Source organism: Lodderomyces elongisporus, chromosome 2 (genome assembly GCF_030384665.1).
Source record: "Lodderomyces elongisporus chromosome 2, complete sequence".
NCBI classification, from domain to species: Eukaryota; Fungi; Ascomycota; class Pichiomycetes; order Serinales; family Debaryomycetaceae; genus Lodderomyces; species Lodderomyces elongisporus.
Genome location: NC_083674.1, coordinates 2,449,319 through 2,472,440, shown reverse-complemented (window position 1 = coordinate 2,472,440; position 23,122 = coordinate 2,449,319). Strand labels below are relative to the sequence as shown.

The window sequence follows — 23,122 nt, the reverse complement described above, 5'->3', positions numbered from 1 at the left end:
GATCCTCAGTCATACCATTTTTCGAAACAAGAGATACATTCACGATAATCAAATAAATATGGGTGCAAGGTACGGTTTTTTCTTTCTTTCTTTTTCTATTCTATTCTATTCTTTTCTTTTCTCCTCCAAGTCAATCTGCTACTAAATAGATTGTTTTTATTTATCTGCTTCCTTTTTCATCACTTTTATTTACTCGATTCAAGTACTAACTTTTTTTTTTTTTATTGATTTTTTATAGTTGCAAAGATCAGAAAATAGCATTGGCAATTTGCCTACAGCGATCCCCATGCGTCTTGATAGAACGTAACACGCCAAAGGATTGTCTCACCAAGCCTGAACTAAAGAAAGACCTACCGGAGCTATGCAAGGCGAATCTCAGAGCTTTTTTGGAATGCAAGAACGGTGTGTTTGATATGAGGAAGAGGATGAAAGGAAATGCACCATTATCGACTGGGAAATACGACGAGACTTATGACAAGTTGAGTTCTGGTCAGTTTGATCCTAGAGAGGAAATGAGAAAGCTAGATGTCATGAATAAGAACTTGTCGAAACAGGCACAGATCCAAGAGCAGAGGGAGAAGATGAGACTTGAAAAAAATGAGAGTTGATTGGATAATGCCATAGTTTTTTGTCAATTATTTATTTTTTTGAAAGCTTATCTTTTCCCCTTCAAGTTTATATATATATATATATACATATATTTTTTCTTTTGCTTTTCTTGTTCTACATTTTTGCTATAGTTTTGCTTTCTCCTCCTTCTCATTATCATTTTTTGTAAATAGTTACTGAATAAATACTATAAAGCTAATAATAATAGTAAAAAAAAATTCTTATGTACCAGTACGTGTTAGGTATTGGTCCTTTTCCGTGTTTAATCGTGAGACAAATTTCTTGTAAATCGGATTGAAATGAACCAAATTACTAAATAAATACTGCAACTTGTCAAAGTTGTCGATAGAAGAAACTAACTCATTGTCTGTTTGTGTTGTTTTATCAAGCCGAGCTTTTATTAGGTCAAATAGTTGATTTAAACATCGTTGGAATTCATCTGTCGAGTAGGTTATGTTTGCCTTTTCGCTTATGTTACTAATTTTACTGCTTGACTGCGATAACGAACTACTTATTTGCTCAAAGACTTGCATAACATCTATTAGGTTTTGTTTCACTTGTTTTAGTTGTAACAAGGTCTGTATAGATTCGTTATGAGGATCTTCATCTTGTTTGTTCAATGCGTCATTTATTTCCCCAAGTTCAGTACTGAAGGACAATATCGATGTGTTTAGAATATTGAGATAGTACTGCAATCGTGTTGTCAACTCATTTAACAGATCCTGGTGATGTATGTTTTTAAGACTACCATGTTTTTCCGTCTCCTTCTCATTCTCCAGTTCCAATTCCTTTTCTTTTTCCTTTTCCTCTTTGTCAATGTATGTATCGTCGTCATCGTTGTCATTATTATTGTCAATAGTATAGCGAGTAGTGTTCATAATTAGACTCGAATTCTCTAATAATTGCAAGTTACTGTTTAGCTCATTATTAGCTATATCTGTGATGCTAAAGTCTAAATGTGTAACCAATTGGTTCATTGTATGGGAAAGTTTTGTCAATGAAGTTTTCGAATATGTTTGATCTTGAGCTACGCTGTTTATTAGTTGGTCAATGTAGATATTGGGATTAAAGTTCTCATCAAAGAACATAGATATGGATTCTTCAAGAGCATCGTTGTATGTAGTCATTGTTGAGTTTCTAAATATATTTCAGGCTTCTGACCTGTTCTTGCACTAGTTTCAATAAAAGTAGTTTTAGTGTTAGTGTTAGTGTTAGTGTTAGTGTTAGTGTTTGTAAAAGTAGAAGTAAAAGTAGTAATAGTAGTTGCAAGCTAGACTAATTTGGTGGCCATGGTATTTTCCCAATCTCACGTACATACACTTTAACTTTTTTTCCATGTATACAAGTATGTCTTTATTTTTTTTTTTTTGCTCACGCAATTGCAAATGCAATTGCAATCTTCTAGCATTTGCTTGCAACACTACAATTATCGGTAATTAACTTTTCAAAGAAGAAAGGTATGCTTAGAGCTACAGGTAGAATTACATTTGTTGGCATAGTTGTTACTCCGGTATCATTTAATTTACTTTTATACAACAAAGAAAAAACCAAAAAGGAAAGTGTGTATTACAAAAAGTGTCAATCACGTGATTTATTAATATATCTGGCTCAAGTATATTATTAAGAGGTGTGGAACTGGATAACAGCATGGGATAGTCAATGAATTCATGATATTTTTTTTTAAAAGAATAAAACAAGAAATCGGAATATAATACAACAAAGACACTGAAGTATAGACTATATACCAAATAAAATGGCAAAACAGAAATCCAAAAAGAAAGAAAAAAAAGAAAGAACAACAACATAAAAGCCAGGGTAATAGTAAGTATGTGATTGGAGTATCAAGTATTGTAAAAATGAAGATGTATATTGAGCTTCAAGATCACGTGATTGTTTTAATGCGGTACTCAATGACAAATACCTACTACTACTACTACTACTACTACTACTACTACTACTACTATTATTATTATTATTATTATTGTTATTGTTATTACAACTATTATTATATACCATGGTTGCAAAATTCATTTTGTATTCACAATTGATGTATTATTTTCTTTTTTGCTCATTCTCTATTTTTTCACTTTGGTTAGTGGTTTAGTTACACCATAATAATACATTCTTTCAGGTAAACTACTATGTAATTATCAAACTGTTTGGTGCTTGTTTTTTCTGTTTTTCTTTTATATTTCTTTTATATTTCTTTTATATTTCTTTTATATTTCTTTTATATTTCTTCTATATTTCTTTTATATTTCTTTTATATTTCTTTTATATTTCTTTTACATTTCATCATTCTTTTTCTTTGATTTCTTCACAAGACTATACTCACAATTTGGGTTTTGGTCTTGGGTCCAATCTCATAAACACGCTTTCAATAGCTGTTGCCTTCATCAAATTGCCCTTGACTTTTAATTTGCCATTCATAAATAATTTCTTACTGTTTGCTTTACCATTGACTAATTTGACAAAGTCGGCATCTTTTAATATGATTTGAACATCTGACTTGGATTGTTTTGCATTTGGGTCTAGGACCTCGACTGTACCCTTATTTTTTAAATCCAAGATCCAGGATTGCACTTGGCCTGTTTGGTTTCTTAACGTGATAACTATTATTGCTTGAATTTGCTTAATACCATTTTGTAATGCAGCTGGGTCTTTCTTCATGCCCTCTTCGAGTTCCTTGAACAAAGCAGAAGCAGAAAACCCATTGACTTTAACAGACATTTGGAACTCAATAATACTGCTAATCAATAGAGGAAGTACAAGTGAGTCTCGTGTGTGTGTGTGTGTGTGTGTGTGTGTGTGTACGGAAGTGGGAGGAAAAACCCCAAAGAAAGAGATCAGTTCAATAAAGGTTTTGGATTAGCAGATAAATGTCAATGACCAAATAGCTCTTCCTTTTTTTACTTTCAACAAATTACTTCAACAGAAAGTAGAGATAGGAATGAGGGAGAAGGAGCACGTTTATAAAAAGATGGTAAGAGATCGAAGGAAAGACTGGGGGGGTGAGTTTACAGTAGATCAGCATGTTGAGTTACGGCAAACTCTATCCTGGCGATTTCCAACCGAGAAAAATTAAAAAAATTAAAAAATAAAACATTATATATTATATATTAATATATTAATATATTATAAATTATAAGTTGTAAATTAATAAATTAAATATTAAAACTGAACAGCAGAATGCGGGGGACGGTTCAACCAAAAGCCACATGCCATAAAAAAAATCTTTGGTAATATTGAATTGGCAAATAAAGGTAGTAGAGCAGAGACAATATCTTTCCATTGACCAACACATCTCACAAATAAATGAACTCTTTACTCCTTCTTTACTTCTCCTTCAATTCCCCTTCTTTCCACCATCTCCACCATAGCCAAATAAAAAAAAAAAAAAAAATAAAGATTAAAGAGAAGCCAACAAAAAAAGGTATAGTATTATTTGAAAAAGAGTAGAACCAAGTCTAGTATAACGAATCAACGTGTAATAATAATTTATATAATGAAGTATAGAATTTCCAAAGATATAATCAGACTACTGCAGCAACTAGTACTTACAATAGCAATTTGACAAAGTCTTTTGCAAATCAATTATTTTATTTTTTTTTTGTATTTGTATTTGTATTTATATTTATTGTTTCATTTCTTTTATTGTTAGGTTATGGTTATAAATCGCTTCCGTATTTCTCTTCTTCTTTTTTATTTTTGTCTTTTCTTCATTACCCCTGTAGATCTTGTGTTCAACACAAGGTCCAAGGATAATGTGTTCTCATCATTTGTTTCTTTCTTTTTTTTTTCTCCTTTTGCAAACGAAATTGGGTAAATAAAAGAATAAAATAAAAAATGAATAAGAATTAAATAGAATAAAAAAAGGTTTTAAAAGAAAAAATAATGGGAAAGTTGACTTACAACTTAGCCTTTGCTCTTGGGTCCAATTGTTTAAAGACTGATTCGACAGAGGTGGCCTTCATCATGTTACCCTTAACCTTCAATTTACCATTCATGAACAATTTTTGACCGTTGGCTTTACCGTTGGCCAACTTGACAAAGTCAGCATCCTTCAACAACAATTGAACGTCACCCTTTGGTGGAGCGCCGTCAACCTTCTTGATTGAACCTTCCTTCTTCATGTCCAAGACCCATGATTGTTCTTTACCTTCCTTGTTCTTCAAGGTGATGATGATGATGGCATTGACTGCCTTGATAGCTTTGGCAACAGCATCCTTGTCGTTCAAACCTTGTTCCAACTCCTTGAAAAGAGCAGAAGCGTTAAATCCATCGGCCTCGACTGACATTGTATTCTGTGTTGTTGTATTTATGTATGTGTGTGAATAGATTCTCTTTCTTTATCTTTTGTTTTCGTTAGCTACTGTAGTATCGAAACAAAATAAAAGTGGTGTTGAGGAAAAATACAAAAAAAAAAAGAAAAAGAAAAAGGAAAAGGAAAAGGAAAAGTGAATATGTCTGGAGCAAGTAAAAGGGGAGAAATTATGGGGTATTTATATACCCTGTCAGTGCTGTTTTGATAATTGGATTTATTTATTTATTTATTTATTTTTTCTTCTTTCTTAGCTTCCCCTTCAAAAAAAAAAAAATATGAAAATTGAAATTAAAAATTGAAATTAAAAATTAAAATAATAATTAAAAAAAAAAGAATTCCTCAATAGCACAACATGTTTGCCTGTTAAATCCGTTGCTAAGGTTTTGTGTTTACATTGCATAATGTGGGGGGGGAAGGAGGAGGAGGAGGAGGAGGAGGCAGGAAGAAGAAGAAGAAGAAAGGAGGGGCAAGTGAGAGAGAGAGAAAATTGGAAAATAAAAAAAAATAATTAAAAAAAAGGGTAATTGGCTGTTACTGAAAAGTAGTTTACGTTACACTTGTAGTAAGTAGTATCAATATGTATATGTATATATATAAATAGCAGTTGGTAGCTTCTATTTTCTACTGGAAAGAGTAAAAAAAAGGCAAGTTCTGATGATATTTTGCTTCATTCTTTTTATTTTATTTTATTTTATTTTCTTTTCTTTTCCAATTTTTTGCTTTTAAAAAGTGCATATGATTTTGTATGATGTCCCCCTCCCTCCTTCCTCCTCCTCCTCCTTTTTTTCCTTTTTTTCCTCTCTCGCTATGTATGAAACGGAGATACTGTTTTGGGAAAACACAATATGTAACGAAGTTTCTGGGAAGTGACGTTTCTGCCAAAGTACACTACCTGTCTTGTTCTATTTTTTTTTTCATATATATATATATAATTTAATTTTCATTTAATTTGTAACAGAGTTTAATAGTAATTGTTTATCAATTGTTTTTTTAATGGTGCAATTACCCATTGCACACGACCACTTCACTACAATAAATAAAGTAGATGGAATTTTATTTATTTATTTTATATTTTGATCTTTTGTTGTTGGTGGTGGTGAGTGAGTGGGGGGGAGAAGAGAAGAGCGAAGGAAAAGTGGGTAAGTGGTAGAACAAATTAAAATAGTATGCAACATACTTGACTTGATGAGTATGTTGAACCAATGTATTGGTGTATGGATGTGAATATTATGAGTAGTGATAACGATTGAGGAGACTAAGTTTTCAACCACCTCGGTTTGTCTCCGATTACGTTGAAAAAAAAAAATTAAAATAAAATAAAAAAAAATAAAATTAAAGGTTTTTTCTTTACATAATTTGTTGAAGTTTTCCTTCTCTCCTGCTATTTACTTTTGCTTCTATTGCAATTGCAACAAGCATAACCAGTGGTTTCCATATCTTCTGATAATTTCTACTTCCATTACATCTTCCCTTTTTTTTTACAGAATAAGGGTCTTTTCCAGATACACAGACCGAGCTTTTTTAGCTCATTCTCCACTTTCCTTAACCCTCTTTTCCTTCACCTCCTTCACCACCTCCTCCTTTTTAAACTGTATATCCTGTGATCAGTATTTCTTGAAGCAATTCTAGCTGCTGGCTGGGTTTGTAAAACTTTATACCACGCGCATTGAAAATACAAAATACCGTTTTTAGTTTATGTTTATGTTTATGTTGTTGTTCTTGTTGTTGCTGTCTTTTTTTTTTTTTGTTTATTAAAGCTCCACATATACCACCATTGCTGCACATAAAATGTTAGGGCCAGATGAAATTCTTGTTGTCATCCCCAGCAAAGCAATCACTTCTTGATACCCATTTTTGAAAGTCCGAGGGTTTTTACACATATCATCACCATCACCACCATCAGACAACACAGGATGAAATAGCAAACTTGGTCCTATTTCATATTACTTATTTTTCCCTTCTTAATTCCTCTATTTTTTCTTTTTTGGAAACTATGACGGAAGGAATTAACACTCTATCTATCTCGCCCTCGCCCTCGCCCTCCCCACACACACGTACTCTCTCTCTCTCTCTCTCTCTCTCTCTCTCTCTCTCATTCCACTAAACTGTGCTCCGTTTCCCCCCCCCCCCCCCCCCCCCCCCCCATCCTTTGTCTTTCTTATTACCTTGTTGAAACTTTTGTCTCTTCTGCTATACCATACTTACAGCACCACAATCGATCAAATGATGATTATACTCTGACATTCTTTATTTTCAAATTGTTAATAGCACAGTCACGTGAAACCTTACTTTTATAGTGAAAGAAAAAACAAAATTAAAGAAAAAGTCTTTATAAGTATAACAAACTCTGTTCATGTCCTTGTTGCCGCCCTTAATCTATACCAAAAACGGCCATCGCCGCACCTATTTCCTTTTCAGTACATACATACCTATATACATAAATATATATACATATATATATATATATATATATGTATCAACCTCCATTTTACGCTCACCTTAATGTTTGGCGTGGCTTGCCTGCATATAGTTACATCTCTGCTAAATAAAGCAAAATGTGAGAGAAGAAGCTCATCTTAATCATCACCTTCATCATCGGAATCAGATTCTTCCTCTTCCTCTTCCTCTTCTGCTTCCTCTTCTGCTTCACCTTCTTTGCTGAACAACACATCTACCAGACAGAAGTTGATCTTGGTTTTTTTTTTAAAAAAAACAGCAATTACACTCAGTTGTCTCTTCTCAACACTTTTTCAAGAAAAAAAAAACTAAAAATTGAAACTTTATCATCTAATTAAAAAAAGAAAAAAAAAAAGAACAACATGGCATCATTCACATCCAATGCCTCAAAGCACCAAGCAGAACTTACTGTGAACAGAATGTTTGCAGATATCTTACACACACAACCACTGCGAAGTGCTAAATCCACCACCAGCAACAAATCAAAATCAGCTTCAAAATTTGGCAACGATCGTAAGGCTCTGTCTATGCCAACACCATTATCTTCTACCCAGATTCTTTCACAACAGCTTCAACCTCAGCTGCAACAAACCCGTTTGTCACTAAAGACTGGAAAAAGCAGTCAAAACAATAACAAAGTGAAAAAACTACTAAAGAAGAAACATGAACAGGATAAAAAGTTTCAAAAATTCATCAAGTACAGTATGATCAAAAACAAAATGAGCACTGATCCCGAAAGCCTTACCTTAGAAGAACATAAATATTTGAAAAAACTCGCTAAGCGCAATATAAATGCCTTGCAAAAATATAGCAAGATTGATGATTTCGAGATCGAACAAGAAATGTCAAGTGTAAAGAATGAGTTACTAAAAGATTTGGCACCCAAAAAACAAACAAGATTAAGAAAAAAACTTGCTATCCCAGCTAAAAAGGGCAGTGCAAGATCAAATGCTAATAATCAAATAAATGACTTTGACTATGAAAGAAAATTACAAAAAGGTTTGATTAGTGCACCAGGTTTGACTCCTGGCTTAGCTCCTGTTGACTACGATGATGACGAAGAAGAAGAAGAAGAAGAAGACTAAATATACTTGGGTTGAGATTCCAGCAATGGACATGCTAAAAATAAGTATATATATATATATATATAAAGGAGTGGGGGGAAAAAGCGAAACAAAAAGAAGGGAAATGAGCAAGAAATAAACAAGAATTAAACGAAAAAATAAGCAAGAAATAAAGTGGAAAACAAAAACAAATTAGGTCAAGAGAATAGCCGGGAGGGGAAGAATTGACAAGGAAAAAACATTTAGGTGAACTTTTTTTTACAAGTGCACCTCAAGTGCCTTTGGCTTCCTATAATATCTTTTTCGTTCCTTCCCATTCCCATATTATCTTCTTTACTTTTCCCTTGTTTATTTTTATTTTTCTTTTCTTTTCTTTTCTGTTCTTTTTCCTTTTTATTTGTTTTTATTTACTACATATATCTATCAACTCTATAATCTACCAATAATTTTTACCTCATTTCATACAAGGTCTGTCTGAGATCCACCGCCAACTTTCTAATTGACCGCTTTGGATCATCCAAACACTTTTCCAAACTCTTTAAAACCGAGCGCTTGTATTTTTCGCAATCAAATTTATCGAAAATTAACCCTAGATCAATCAAGCCAAGTCGACGAATTTCTTCTCCCAGATTTGAAGACTCACTCTTTTCTATATCCTCTCTCGTTGATAACTTCAACAAAATGGAAAGTAAGTCGCCAAGCTCCAAGTGCAAATTATCAATCGTCGATTTGTCGCCATGCTCAAGAATATTTCTTAATATATGTAAAGATGATTTAATCACTATTGGAGACACTTCCGACCCCACTGTCGTCGACATAGACTTCAATGCTTTCAACACAAGAGGTGATAATTCCGCCAAATGCGGAGCCAAAACATTGGTGGGCACATTCTCACAAATATTTGCCAATGCATAGAATTTCAAATCAAAATCGGATATCGGGGAGTCAACACCAGCTTCAGTTTCACCGATATCCAAAGTCAAGTATGGCAATATAATCTCAAATAGATGTTGTTTATACAACAATTTCACATTGAGGTTGGTAACTTTGGATATAATCTTTTTAGGTAGTGGTGGATTTGTAAAAATACTCGTATCAATGAACAAAACGGATAGTGATTTGGCAATCAACTGTCTACTCAGTATGCTTGTTTCATACGAGTTGAATAATTTGAGCAAATGGCTGAGACCTTCTATTCCAGCTTTATCGACTCTCATTACCAATGCCTTCAATTTCCACAAATAAATCTCAAATTTGTCTAATTGTTCCAACTCATCTGTCTCGATACCCATATCGATGACACTGGAGTCCAGAACGAATTTATTGATATGCAAACATAAATTGAGGAGGTACTGAACCCGCAAGTACTCATTGGTCAAGGTAGGAATTAACCTGGTCACAGAATCGAGACTTGAAGCAGTGTTAAGCTTGCAGGAACGGTCAATTGCAGACAAAATTTTGTTGAAAATGCTAATGTATGCCGTGGGAGTTTCGATCAAATTTGAGTTATATTGAAACGTGTTTGTAGATCCATCGGAAGTGGAAGTGAAGAATGCATGATAAGCCTCGTCGAGAACATGCTGGTGCTTTGCCCTATCAATAAATCTAATGATGATTTTAAGTAGATCACCAATTTTTTCAACCAAAATATAATCCTGACTATCAATCTCAACCATTTTATTGACCATTTGCATAAATCGTGGGACAAAATTGCCATACCATGACGTGGTCAAAAACTGCTTTATAAGCTGGACTTTCTCGATCAAAACATAGAGTTGCTCAACAATAATACAGAATTGACGAGGTTCAATGGAGCCCATACCGATTAACCTAATTGAAATTACTTCGAGGATTTGGTTATTGACACACATGTCCCCGACAAGTGTAAGGATAAATCTTAATCTCTTTTCTCCCTGTTTATCTTCGTCACTATCAATGTTGTTAAATTTATTCTGTTCACCAATCATGTTGAGCAAAGGATTGATCATGTTATTAACAACCAAGGTTGTAATTGTTGGATTGTTGGTTTCCTGCATTACATTGGACAAACCTTTAGTGATTTCATCCACCACCACGTTTGTTTTAAAATAATTTTCATCATCAACAACATTTTTGATTATAATCTCCTTCATATTGTCCAAAATCAATTCAATATTGGCGGTGGTTAAAAAGTGTGGAATGGTGATTAACCGCATTGATTGTTGTACTGCTTTCACTTTTAATGTTCGCTCCAAGTCCGAGGAGTTCATGAGAATTTGGTTTAAGAAAATGAGTATGTGGTCTTTATACTTTACTAAATCTGTTTGCTCGTTTTTGGGGTGGACCATCAATAAAAACCCCAAATTGTCCACCAAATCTCTTTGCATGGCCACATTCAAAGTAAACTCTTCGTTTTTATCTTCTGCATCAGCCTCGATTTGGCCCTTATCCATAATCGCATTCCTCTCACCAATATCATCGCCTTCAATCTTTAATTCCTGGCTCTCCACACCGAAATATTTACCCCATACTTGAGGACGGAACAACTCGTTGAGTAATTTATTGTAGCCGGAGTTATTTGCGCTTCCTACAACCACCAATAAGACAACAGAGGGTCTACTTTTGGAGCCACTTACCAAATTTGGTACCAATTCCTCAATCACAACTTGCAACATTTGACTTGCGTTATTTCCCAATTTTTTTACAATGTTTCGAAGAATGTCCAAGGTTTGAAAAGTCACCTTTATGTCGTCATTATCGTCGATTTCCACATAGTCTGAGGGTATAATATCGGATGATGTCGGTTTGAACAAACTCATGTCATTGTGTAGAATTTCAAATTTCAACGCGTTCCACAAACTGAGCCACAGAGCATCAATAGCTTCGACGTCATATTCTTGTACACACAAATTTATTGTTTTTAAGGTATCGTTTCTGATGGAAGGGTTTGTTGATGCCAATTTCTCAATGAGGCTGGGGAAGGAATCGGGGGCAAACTTGGATTGCGATGCAATAGTTTTTCTTAGTCTCTCCTTCAATTCATTGGGTGTTATCTTATAAGGATCATTGGCTGGTGGAGTGAACGATATAGGGAAATAGCAAAAACATGTATCAAACAATTCACTAATGAATGTCTTATGCGTCTCCAGTATTTCATTGTCACTATCATCGTTAAATTTGAAATTCTGATTTATGGTAGTATTCAATTTAAATGACGACACTAAATTACGTGGATCTTTTTCCCCCAGTGCAATGTGAAGAAATGTGCGTACATAGTGGTCGCAGATTGGTTGTTTAGTAAGCAATGGCATATAAAGATCAGCCAAGCTCTCTAGAATCTGAAAAGCCTCGTACCGTACTTTAGCAAGATTCTTTCTTGGCTCGTATGCAGTGCTCAACTTGTCCAAGATCAATTCGGCGTGTAAGTCAAATACAAATGCCTTGGAACGCACCAACGAATTGATTCCATTTAACGCGTGTATCAAGCTCAATTTGTCGTCCAACTTACTGAGCAAGAAATTGATCATCACACCCACATCCTGTCGTGTTAAATTATTTCTAGTTTTAGTTTTAGTTTCTTTTTCATTTTCATTCTCATCTTTATCTTTATCTTTATCTTTATCATGATCCTGAGATATTTTGCTCAAGACACGGGCTAGAAACTCCAATCCTTTGCTTCTGATCATGTCATTATCAGATGTTAATGTCTGGCCCAAGTCTCGGATAAACTGTAATAAGCTCAATTTGTGAGCGACAAACAAATCGTTCACTTTTTGAACATAGCTCTGGCACAATGGCTCATCGTTTCCTGAAGCAGCCACATATTGATTGACCAAAATTGGCACTTGCTCTACTGTTGAAGTCATGACTCAGGTAGAGGAGTGTGTAGTAATGTTTGAAGTAAATAAATAGATAAATAAATAAATAAAAGGAAGGAAGGAAGGAAGTTTGAAACTCCGAAAGAATGCAAAAATTATTTTTGAGATAAAGAAATATTTATGTATATACCTGTGTAGATGTGTGCGTGTGCGTCTAAGTGTGAGTGTGAGTATAAATGTTAAGTGTTCACTCTCACTTGACCAAAAAGGTTGAAAGTCTCTGTTCCCAAGAGCTGGAGAAAAAAAAAAAGAAAGAAAAAAGAAAAAAGAAAAAAGAGAGAAAGAGAGAAAGAGAGAAAGAGAGAAAGAGAGAAAGAGAGAAAGAGAGAAAGAGAGAAAGAGAGCAGATGTTCACTATGCGTTTAAGCCACACAGTAAACCAAGAATACACCCACTTTGCAAAACAAAACAAAACAAAACAAAACAAAAAAGTACAAAAGAACCATTCATATCTTCTCTTCCCCCTCTGCTCAATTCTAATAACCTTGGGGGAGGGGGGGGATGAAGACTAACCTCTTAGCTGGGACAACCCCCTCTTTCCCTTACTGCAAAATAAAAGAAAAAAAAGAATAGGAAGGGGTTTAATAAGATTTGAAGAAAATCTAGGTCAGATGTAGAATTTCCAATGGTGTTTTGTCTCCGCAAAGAAGCTTTGTTTTTATCTCGTATTCGATTTATAGAGAGTCTGTAATGTATATCCAATGTAATGCTTTATACTCAGTAGAACCCATCATCATCATCATCATCATCATCATCATCATCTCTAATACTAATTGGTTGTTCATCTAGTATACATACTCTTCAAACTAAACTCATTTTTAGATAGATGATAAAGTATTGTTAAAAACGAACGCGACTTTTTTTCTTTATTCTTTTTTTCTTTTTTTCTTTTTTTGGCAGACATTTCCTCCCTTTCTTCTCACTCCTCCTTCCCCGCCTACCTGCCTCACCTTTTTTTTTTCAATTTTTTTTTTACTACTTGATTTCTAGAGTGGGGAGAGAAAAATAGAATGCGGAATCAGTATAAAAAAAAAAAGAAGAACAACAACAACAAATAGTTGTAGAAGCCTGATTATTTCCCCATCCATCACAATCTCTGGAAATATCATAAACATACACTAATCTTGCATGACACAGTAAAGAAAGGGAATAGATAAAGAAAAACAGATAATAATAGCAACAAAAAATTAACAATATTACAAAGGTAGAACCTCCTTTTCTCCCTGCCCCCCCCTTCGCCTCATACTAGATTCAAAAAGCATTCACAAGTCTTGTTCAAATTCTACGTTGTATAAATACTATTCTGGGTGGTGATAGGAAAAGAGATAGAAAACGAGATGATTGAAATACCCGATTTGGAGCAACTTTATCCACTGGCTCTTCAAATCGATAGTCAAGGAATACATCATAATGGACACAGTCAAACCAATAATGCATCGCATGCTTCAAATCGTAATGCGTTAGAAACTGAAAGGCAATTATACTCTGGTGAGAAATTAAACGAACAAGCAAAATTGGACAAAGACGCCAAGCCAGACACAGAAGGAGAACCAGAACTGGATTCAGAAACAATGATCCAACATAGTCGTTTGATAGATCCAATGATCCAGACGCCTATAGAGGAGAACAAATCGGCAAAGGTGGTGGTGGTGGGAGAGAGATTTGAAGAGGAATCGGAAGAAGGGTTACGAGATGAGGTACGGCAGGAAGATAATCGTTTTGTACTAGAGCGTTCTATTGATGAGCGACCCGATATGCAAGACGTCAGTATCGAGAATGTCGATATTGATGCCAATTTCAATATCCAAAACTTCTCCGGCTTATCGCTCGCAACCGACGATTCAGTAACGGCAAATTCACAACCAACCAACACTATAGATAATGATAAATCAACAACGCCCACAGGATTGTTGTTTCTACCGAATGACATAGACGAGCTCCAAACCACATTCAAGGTTCAAAAGTCACTACCGCACACAGAAATCTACCAGAACTCTTCATATAGCAGCAACCCTGAATCAAGAGCATATAACCAACATTTGGGACTACCGGCAATAAACTCCCCTAAATCAACATTGAATGGCTACTCACAACACTTACCACAGAGCCACATTTTTGCAACGCCGTCAACTTATGCATCTTATGTCAACTACACAGACGACTCTCCGCAGCTTCCTCCACCATTGACATCAAACATTCCGCAAAACGAAACTAGTTTTAACAACACAGCAGATGGCAACTTGGTTACGAGGCGGAATTTAGCCACAGAGTTTAAAACACCAGCAGAGTACACGTTACATATACTTTTCACACAGTTTGTCAGACTTGCTGAGCGTAAACTTAATATTTTCATTAGTCAATCAAACAATGACGACTCGGCACTATTTGAATTATTTGGTGAAGGGGCAGATCCACTGTTTGACAAAATACTAGCCTCGCTTGGATTTATTGCTCGCAGGAAACCAAAGCCCGTGATAGATAGCGTATTTATTTGGAGGAAATCGAAAAGCGAGGTGGCAACGATGGCAGCACTTGAAGTCGAAAAAGCGCTTCTTTATGCAAATTCTAGCATCAGCAGCAGCAGCAGCAATGGTGACCGAACAAATCTGCAGCAAACCAAAGTCACTCGCCAAACAGAAGAAAATAAACAGGTTTCTTTAGTTGTGGCATCAAAGTCGACCACACCACCAACGAGAATAAAGAGGAGCTTGAGTTTGATGCGAACAAAAAGTTTATCTCGAATAGCACACCGTCGAAACCAGTCAGCGGCAACAGCAGGGTCAGCGGGAACAACTGGTACATCAGGAACAACCATCAACGCAAATACTGCTACACCCACTACCAATGGGCCGCAACTGATACAAGGCGGCGACACATGGGTTGGCGGATCTGTGCAACAAAACTTTGCTATTCAAACACAGATATCCGATGCTAAACAAACTGCCATTAATGCTGAGAGAAAGTCCTTAGTACTGATATATATTCTTTGCCGAGTACTTAATGAAGTAGTGAAGCAAACTCCATCCGAAGTGATGGGAGAGGATCTTGGAGGCAAACTAGAGGAAATCGTTTACTCACAATTGAAAATAACCGACCCTGCAAGTACCAGCCAGTCTATTGTGCGTGCAGCAAACTGGACTTTGTTTGCACAGCTTTTAGGAATAATGTCTGAGAAAAGATTCCTTAGTGTTAGTGACCGTTTCATTTTTGACTTGGAAAAGCTTCCCGTGCAGGTTTCGCGTAATGATGAACCGAGTCTATATCTACTCATCTCAGGAATGAAGTACCTCAAGTTGAGTCATTATCCTCCTGAAGCATTTGAAGATAGCATAGAGTTTATCCAGATTTTGGCGAAATTTTTTAATCGCACTGTCAATGAGGCGGTGATACTTGCGTATTGCGATGCCATCTCCAGTTTACTTCTTCCATTGGCAAACAGCTTAACTGCAGAGGCAAATGATCCTGGTTGGAGTGCAGGCATAGAGAGTATTTTTCAAAGAGCAGAACATATATGGCGCATATCAACGGCAGGCCCGGAAAGCTCCCTATCAACATCAACCTCAACCTCAACCTCCACTTCAACCTCATATTCCAATTCTGCTTCCTCGTCTTTGCGGGTAAATGGAGGCTCCTCTCAAAATGGTACCGGCAGTTGGATCCAATTGTATAATGTGCTTACTGCATCCTTATCTGTATCAAGCAAAAGCTTTTTTGCGGCTCACTGGTATGGCTTGGTTGATAGCGGTATTCATAAGTTGAAATCCAAAGTTGGTCCTGAAGATAAAGCTTCAATCATTTTGTGCATTACACGATTGATTTGGGTTTACTTGTACAGGTTTCCTGAATCGTTAAATTCTACTGTGAAAAAATTGCAGGAGGTTGTTGACGTTTTATTTTTTAAATATAATACTAGCTCCTCTTCCAAAAAGGGGTACTGGCTACTGACAAATGCAAATCTAATGGAGGCTTTGGTGCAAATGATTCGTGTAATTGGATATTCAAACCTCAATTTTGCTATGGAGCAAATTATTTTGAGGATATTAAGACAAGGATTTGAAAATGGCACGTTGGAGGACTTGCAGCCGGAAAAATTGATCTTGGCTGTTAAGGCATATGTTGGAGTACTACAAGCAACTGAACAGGAGAATAGGCCCAACTTCCCCAAAATTGATATTTTTGATATTGCTTCTACATGCCACGTAGAGCCAGTGAATGTTGTATCAACAAGAAGAATTTCTGCTGTTAAACCCAACACAGCCTTGAATATTTACGATGAGATTTGCCTGACTTTTAAAAAGCTAATAATGCTTTTGGATGATAGTTTTGGTTGCGACCTTGATGGAAATGTGAATACATCCTCTTCCGGTACTGGTTTCAAGTCCCTGTCTACATTTTCATTTCATTTGAGCTACGACGTGCCTCCTCAGAAGCAGAAAGATGCTCAACTCGAACTTTTTGCCGTGCTTATTAAATCTCTTCCATACACGTTGCAAAGTCTGCCAAGTGAAGTAGTCACTCCAAATGAAGCTATATCCAAGCCCGTGGTTGGATTATTGACCAGAAACTCAGTTCATAAGGAAGCACAGATAAGACAGGCAGCAGTGGATTGCTTGAGAAGGTTTTCGCGGAGAAAGAACCCTACTCCACTCTTGAATGCGTTTGCAAATATGGCTTTCCATTTCACTGAAAAGACCAACTTTGACTACGACTCTTTTCATCCATATTCTCCGAATTTTTTAATCTTGTTGAAATTGTATCATATACTTCTCGAAGAGTGGCTAGCTTACATCCGAGAATGTGACCTGAGAATGCCATTTGTTTCAGCTCAATTAACTGAAAAAGTCAATGGTCGTCTCAATAAAGAGGCTTTAAACGAATTATATCAGATCAACCATGAAGTTGAAAATGCAAGGGATACAATGAGCAGTCCCGATAGGATTGTAGAAGAGCTTGAGTGGAAATCGATAAGCAATCAAGTTGAAAATATTGAAGGCAATGGGCTATATTTCCTTTGCTCACAAGATCAAAGAGTGAGAATGATGGGGCTTAAGATTTTACAAATCGTGGACAAATTTGACCAAGAAATTCACGCTATTACCAATAAAGGGAAGAATGACGATAAAGATGACCAAAAAAGCAAAAAACATTCACGAAGCTCTTCAAAGTTTGCTGCAGATGTTGGAACAAGAGTGATACATGTTTTGGAGAGCGTGGATTTCCATGCTTTTATTAAACCGTTCAAAAAGGAGCTCAGTGTTCCAGAGAGGACACGTTTGACCAAATTTAATCATCACATCAAGAACGATAAAGGGCAACCCGTTTTGCTTTTGCTTGCTGAGTCGGATTATGGTATTGATTCCACTATTTGGCTAAGACTCTACCCGGCGATTTTACAACTTCTCTTTGAGAAATGTCCCATACCGGTTGCCCTTTGTCGAAACATTGTTTGCATTTGTTTGGCCCAAATGCATGAGTCAATATTGAAAATTTCCGAAAACTACAAAGCCAATATATCATCATTTTTCCAAAACAAACAAAACAACCCTGTGCCTCCCGAAGTGTTGATAGACCAATGGAAATTGTATTTGATCTTTGCGTGTACCACACTAACTACAACAAATGAGCAGAAAATCTCATATGCCAATCAACCGACGCATGGTCGTAAAAAGTCCCTTCAGATATTTATACAGCATCAAAAGATTACCAGTGCCAAGTCGATTTTTAAGATGGTGAATCCGTTATTGAGATCACACCAGCTTATGATACGTGAAGCTGTAATCACGGGCTTAAGTCATATCAATATCAATATTCTTGAAACTTTTTTGGACAGTATAGAGTTTGTCACAAGGGAGTGGAACACGGACATCAAAAAGAGGAACTCGTCCGACGATAGGTTTAGAATTGAAGTTGTTCATATCCTACTGAATGCCATTGACTATATGGGCCTGGATGATTTGGTTTACACCAATGAAAATATTGTCCGTTGCTTAATCACAATTATCAAGAATGCAAAGAATTTTTTATCGGCCGACGAAGTTCAAGTAAATATTGATTTTCAACGTTTAAGGAGATATTTTTGTGACTTTTTGGCCTCTGTTTACCTTGGCTTGCAAGACCGCCCGAATCTGGAATTGTGGTTTCCTTTTGAAGCAAGGATATCGTGTTTCAATTATCTTAAAGAATGGTGTGGTCATGGTAATACCAAAGCTCTCACGGATGAAAGATATTCTGTGATTATTGCTAATATCAAGCAACAAAAGGATGCGGCAGCTGCTCTTGCGCTCTTGGAATTTGAGAGGAAAAAATTGGAACTTTCTGCATTGAAATGTATGACCATTCTTTGTACAGGGAGCCTTGAGCAGCAGCTTGAAATATCGGGTAGCTTGGCATTGGTTTCATTTGATATTCCTGGCTTGCTTCATTGGGTCCACTCTTTACTTGAATCTTCAGTGGAGAAGATTAGGGATTTAGGAAAAACGGCTTTACATAACCTCCTCAAACGCAACCGCAATAATCGAGAAATTCGCAAAGCATTGATTAGGGAAAGTTGCGTTTCGCAGAAATCGATGCCACTATATTTTTGCATTTTTATTGAGAGTTGCGCTCTGGAAATGGACAAGGACAAACTTGAAAAAAATGAACATGTGCAAGTACATGATGAAGTTGTTATGCTTTCCTGTATGCTTTGTGTTCATAGGAATTCTGTAGTGAGAAGGGCCGCTTTAAATTTTCTTCAAAAGATCAATGAAGCCTTGCACTGCTGGAGTGGGATAAACTTATACGTTGTGTTGCTATCCAGCGAGAGCGTGATTACAAGAAGAAGGGCGTTAACAGGTTTGTCCGAGATTATTTTCAATACAAAAGAAGAAAACGTTTTTAAGTCCATTTCAATCTTGACAAAATTCTACAATGTTGTCGACGAATACAATAGAGGCATTCTTTCAATTATGTTAGAGGTTGCCATGAGTAAAGTGTGTTTGAAGTACGAAGGAGAACTCGATGAAAATAAAAGAAAGGAAGTTGAACATAATGGTAATGAGGATAATGGTAAAGAACAACACGATGACGACGATGTTAATAACCATCAAAATCTCAGCAAACTACGTAAAGATGGTGAAGGAGTCAAAAACTCAAATGAAACTGAAATCGGAATTGGAACTGGAACTGGAGTTGGAACCGGAACTGGAACCGGAACTGGGGTTCGTCAGTTGTGCATTTTCTCCAAAATGGTACTCCAAAATTTATACGAAATTTCCATTAAATTCGAAAGTTCCAATGCAAACGATTTGGAAACAATGTGGCTAGCTTTGGTTAAGAGGGAAAAGAACTTTGAATTAGTGTTTGACTTTGTTTTATCTAGTTGTCCAGAGAGGCAGAGCATCTTGTATGTGCAAAAATCGTGCCAGATTATAACTTACTTGGCAGCAGCTCATCCGGATTCGAGATATGTCGTTCAAAAGTTAATTGATAATTTGCAACCCAAACTGATGGTCCCACCACGCCCGTCTCGAATAACAGAACCCGACTTTACTTCAGCAATACCTTATTTTGCTAACTTGGCCTCTGTGTTGGAACTTGACGAAAAAAAGGCTGTCTTTTCTTTGGGCCAAATTTCATTAATTTTTGTTGTTGACTTGATTACTACCCAGACTAGCACAATCGTGGAGGATAAATTGCCGTTATTGCTTCATACAGTTGTAACATTATTGGATCACTACTTGATCATTGTCAGGGAGCAGGCTCGAAGGCTTTTGATTAAGTTGGTGCAATTTTGCACTGCTGATGAAGCCCAATCGAATAAAGCAACAATGCTTTTGAAACACGAAGATCGAGTCAAAAACTTGTGGGTATATGATGATTTGAACAACGACAAGAAAGGTGCAAGGACTCCAAGTAATATGATTATATTGGTGAGAAGTATTCTTCGATCATTATGCCCATCCCATCCGACTTTACAAGACGAATGGAGCAAAATCGCTTTAACATGGGGAACCACCTGTGCTGTGAGACATAGTGCATGCCGGAGTTTTCAAATTTTCCGAGTACTTATCTCATTCCTCGACTTGAACGTATTGAAGGCTATGTTTCATCGTCTTTCTAATACCATTTCAGATGAATCAGAAGATATCCAAGGCTTTGCAATGCAGATTTTGATGACTTTGAATGCAATAGCTGCCGAAGTGGATTCTCAGAAATTGATTGATTTTCCACAGTTGTTCTGGTCAAGTGTGGCGTGTTTGAGTACCATTCATGAACAAGAATTTATTGAAGTCCTTTCAATCATGAACAAGTTTATTTCCAAGATTGACCTCAACGCAGAGGATACCATTGCTTGTCTTATCTCAACGTTTCCACCAAAATGGGAAGGCAAGTTTGAAGGATTGCAGCATATCGTTTCCGTTGGTTTAAGATCCAGCACATCTTGGGAGCCAACGCTAAGTTTCATGGACAAGTTGCTCAAGATTAAGGACTCACAAATCATTGGTATTGGCGATACGCGTATAGTGTCAGTTTTGGTGGCAAACTTACCCCGCTTTTTGAACGCATTAGAAAGTAACGATTTAAGCGAGGAGACGAGAGGTGCTGCTCTTGACATCAGTGTATTGGCTGAAAATGCTGGAAAGCCAGCGGTGAGCAGAATATTGCAAAGTTTTGCTAAGCTTAAATTTAGATCCAAAGAGGATTTCTTGGTCAATATTGTCTCAACTATGCGCGACTTGTTCTTTGCACAACATGAGGTAACAATCTTGATTTCTTTGCTTAAAATGCTTTCCAACCCTAGTGGGTATTTTCGAAAACAAACTTTGGCAATTTTGAAAGTCCTTATACCGCAGGTGAATTTTAGAAAAGATGAATTTATTGGACTTGGAGCTGATTTGATTTCGCCACTTTTGAGGTTATTGCTCACCGATAGCGCCGATGATGCATTGGAAGTTTTGGATGAAACTGATTCAATTTCAGGCTCTCAGTTGGATTCGGACATATTGAAGATGAGTTTGGGTGGCAACATGTCGATGAAGAAGGATTATGAGAATGCTGCCACGTTGTTTGGTATTCCTCATGAAAGTGGGTGGTCAGTACCTATGCCTGCAGTGACAGCTGCCAGTACCAGAAACAATGTGCATGCCGTATTTTCCACTTGTGTAGCGGCAAATGTTGTTGAGAATGGTGTAGAGGCTGTCGAGGCAGAACAAAATGAAGAGATTCAGTTCCATCTGGAGGATTATTACTACCAGCAACAACCCAACACGGTAGCTGATTATGCTGAGTCTATTTCCATGAGCGTAGATGAGCCTGAGGTTACATTGAGCAATATGTGGGCTGCTCTCGATGACTTTGATAGTTTCTTCAACACTGAGACTTTTGCAAATGCCGTGAAGCAGAGGGCGAAGCTTGATTCGTTGAAAGCAAGGTCAGTTTCACAAAATTCCACTAGTAACAAAAACCCGATTGAAAGTGTGTCTAATGTCTATGACAAACGAGTTTCGCCAATATTGAACAAGGGTTTGGCATCTAGCTCTTCTCAGCGAACAAACTATTTGGATCTCATTGAAGAAAAAGGGCATACCTCTACTGCTCAGTCTAGAAGGTCATACATTCCATTTAGAAACAAAAGTGTGGCAAAGAGTAAGGAAACTGTAACGCCATCGATGTCTTATTCTCCCGTTTTTGAGGTCAATAAAGCAAACTTGCAGCAAACACCGTCCTCAATATCATCATCTTTTTCCAAGATGCCACTCGTATCAACAAACTCGACTCCATCTGCTACTGCTGCCGCGACGGCGACTTCAACAAGTACGATTAACCCAAGTACCATTTCTAATACCAACAATAGCATTCACAATAGCATTAACAATAACATTAACGTTAACAAAAACAATAACATTAACATTAACATTAACAATAGCAACAACATCACTAATAACAGCTCGGGAGATTTAGATCAGGCTTTTGAGGGTTTACTAGGCACAAGGAAGAGATCAAAGAAGGCTGTAAACGCTAACGTGAATTCACAAGGTGCACAAGAACATCTTCCATGGCAACTTTGAGCATTTTCCATGTCGCCAAAGGAAAAAGAAATGAAATTGAAACTGAAACTGAAACTGAAACTGAAACTGAAACTGAAACTGAAGTATAAAATATGAAATACAAAATAGCAAACTTTATAATCGAACTCAAATCAAGGATACTGGAGAATGGGAAAAAGTTGGAAGAAAACAAAAAAAAAGAAAAAGAAGAAAGAAAAAGAAAAAGAAGAAAGAAAAAGAAAAAGTTAGAGCAAAATATCAGATCCTATTGATCCTGTAATTTTTTTAAAAAAAATAATTAGCTAGCGCATCACTTTTGAAAACTTTATAAAGACAGTTGCAAAATAAAAAAATGTTTACATTCTGATCTCCAAGAAAGATACATATGTTAATGTTATTACTAGTTTTAGCTTTCATTCTGTATTTTCTGTATATGTATATGTAAATGTATATGTATACATATATATATATATATATATATATATATATATACATATACATATTTATGTTTTCGTTGCTCTCTTCTATTATCTCTGTTCCCTCAAAATTAATTTTTTTTTGCCCTTCTTCTCGTTGCTTTCTTTGCTATCGCACTGTCTCGTTCTTTTTTCTTTTCTTTTCAATCTTTGCAACCTTTTAGTCACACTATAATACTCTCATTTTTTGACACAAAAAGGAAATGAATTTGAAAGTGAAAATGAAAATGAAAATGAAAATGAAAGTGAAAATGAAAATGAAAATGAAAATGAAAATGAAAATGAGAATGAAAATGAGAATGAGAAT

General features: G+C 36.2%; 7 protein-coding genes across 7 annotated transcripts; 3 read left to right on the top strand and 4 right to left on the bottom strand. All coding sequences in view use genetic code 12, as the record gives it.

The window, feature by feature from the left end:
- Positions 1 to 58: 58 nt before the first annotated feature.
- PVL30_002217 (uncharacterized protein) lies at positions 59 to 608 on the top strand (the record flags this gene model as incomplete). Its single annotated transcript, XM_061119351.1, has 2 exons — positions 59 to 69; positions 239 to 608. 2 exons carry the CDS (start codon positions 59 to 61, stop codon positions 606 to 608), a joined length of 381 nt encoding a protein of 126 aa, XP_060975334.1.
- Positions 609 to 830: 222 nt separating this feature from the next.
- Positions 831 to 1,736, bottom strand: COG7 (Golgi transport complex subunit 7; the record flags this gene model as incomplete). Its single annotated transcript, XM_001527311.1, has 1 exon — positions 831 to 1,736. One exon carries the CDS (start codon positions 1,734 to 1,736, stop codon positions 831 to 833), a length of 906 nt encoding a protein of 301 aa, XP_001527361.2.
- A 1,204-nt stretch (positions 1,737 to 2,940) lies between these two features.
- On the bottom strand, positions 2,941 to 3,339 carry POX18_2 (Oleate-induced peroxisomal protein; the record flags this gene model as incomplete). The annotated part of the gene is made up of 1 exon (XM_001527310.1): positions 2,941 to 3,339. The coding sequence occupies one exon, from the start codon at positions 3,337 to 3,339 to the stop codon at positions 2,941 to 2,943; it is 399 nt and encodes a 132-aa protein (XP_001527360.1).
- A 1,178-nt stretch (positions 3,340 to 4,517) lies between these two features.
- POX18_1 (Oleate-induced peroxisomal protein) lies at positions 4,518 to 4,907 on the bottom strand (the record flags this gene model as incomplete). Its single annotated transcript, XM_001527309.1, has 1 exon — positions 4,518 to 4,907. The coding sequence occupies one exon, from the start codon at positions 4,905 to 4,907 to the stop codon at positions 4,518 to 4,520; it is 390 nt and encodes a 129-aa protein (XP_001527359.1).
- A 2,845-nt stretch (positions 4,908 to 7,752) lies between these two features.
- On the top strand, positions 7,753 to 8,475 carry RRT14 (Regulator of rDNA transcription protein 14; the record flags this gene model as incomplete). The annotated part of the gene is made up of 1 exon (XM_001527308.1): positions 7,753 to 8,475. The coding sequence occupies one exon, from the start codon at positions 7,753 to 7,755 to the stop codon at positions 8,473 to 8,475; it is 723 nt and encodes a 240-aa protein (XP_001527358.2).
- Positions 8,476 to 8,903: 428 nt separating this feature from the next.
- PVL30_002212 (uncharacterized protein) lies at positions 8,904 to 12,299 on the bottom strand (the record flags this gene model as incomplete). The annotated part of the gene is made up of 1 exon (XM_001527307.1): positions 8,904 to 12,299. One exon carries the CDS (start codon positions 12,297 to 12,299, stop codon positions 8,904 to 8,906), a length of 3,396 nt encoding a protein of 1,131 aa, XP_001527357.2.
- Positions 12,300 to 13,648: 1,349 nt separating this feature from the next.
- Positions 13,649 to 22,360, top strand: TAO3 (Cell morphogenesis protein PAG1; the record flags this gene model as incomplete). The annotated part of the gene is made up of 1 exon (XM_001527306.2): positions 13,649 to 22,360. The coding sequence occupies one exon, from the start codon at positions 13,649 to 13,651 to the stop codon at positions 22,358 to 22,360; it is 8,712 nt and encodes a 2,903-aa protein (XP_001527356.2).
- Positions 22,361 to 23,122: the final 762 nt, after the last annotated feature.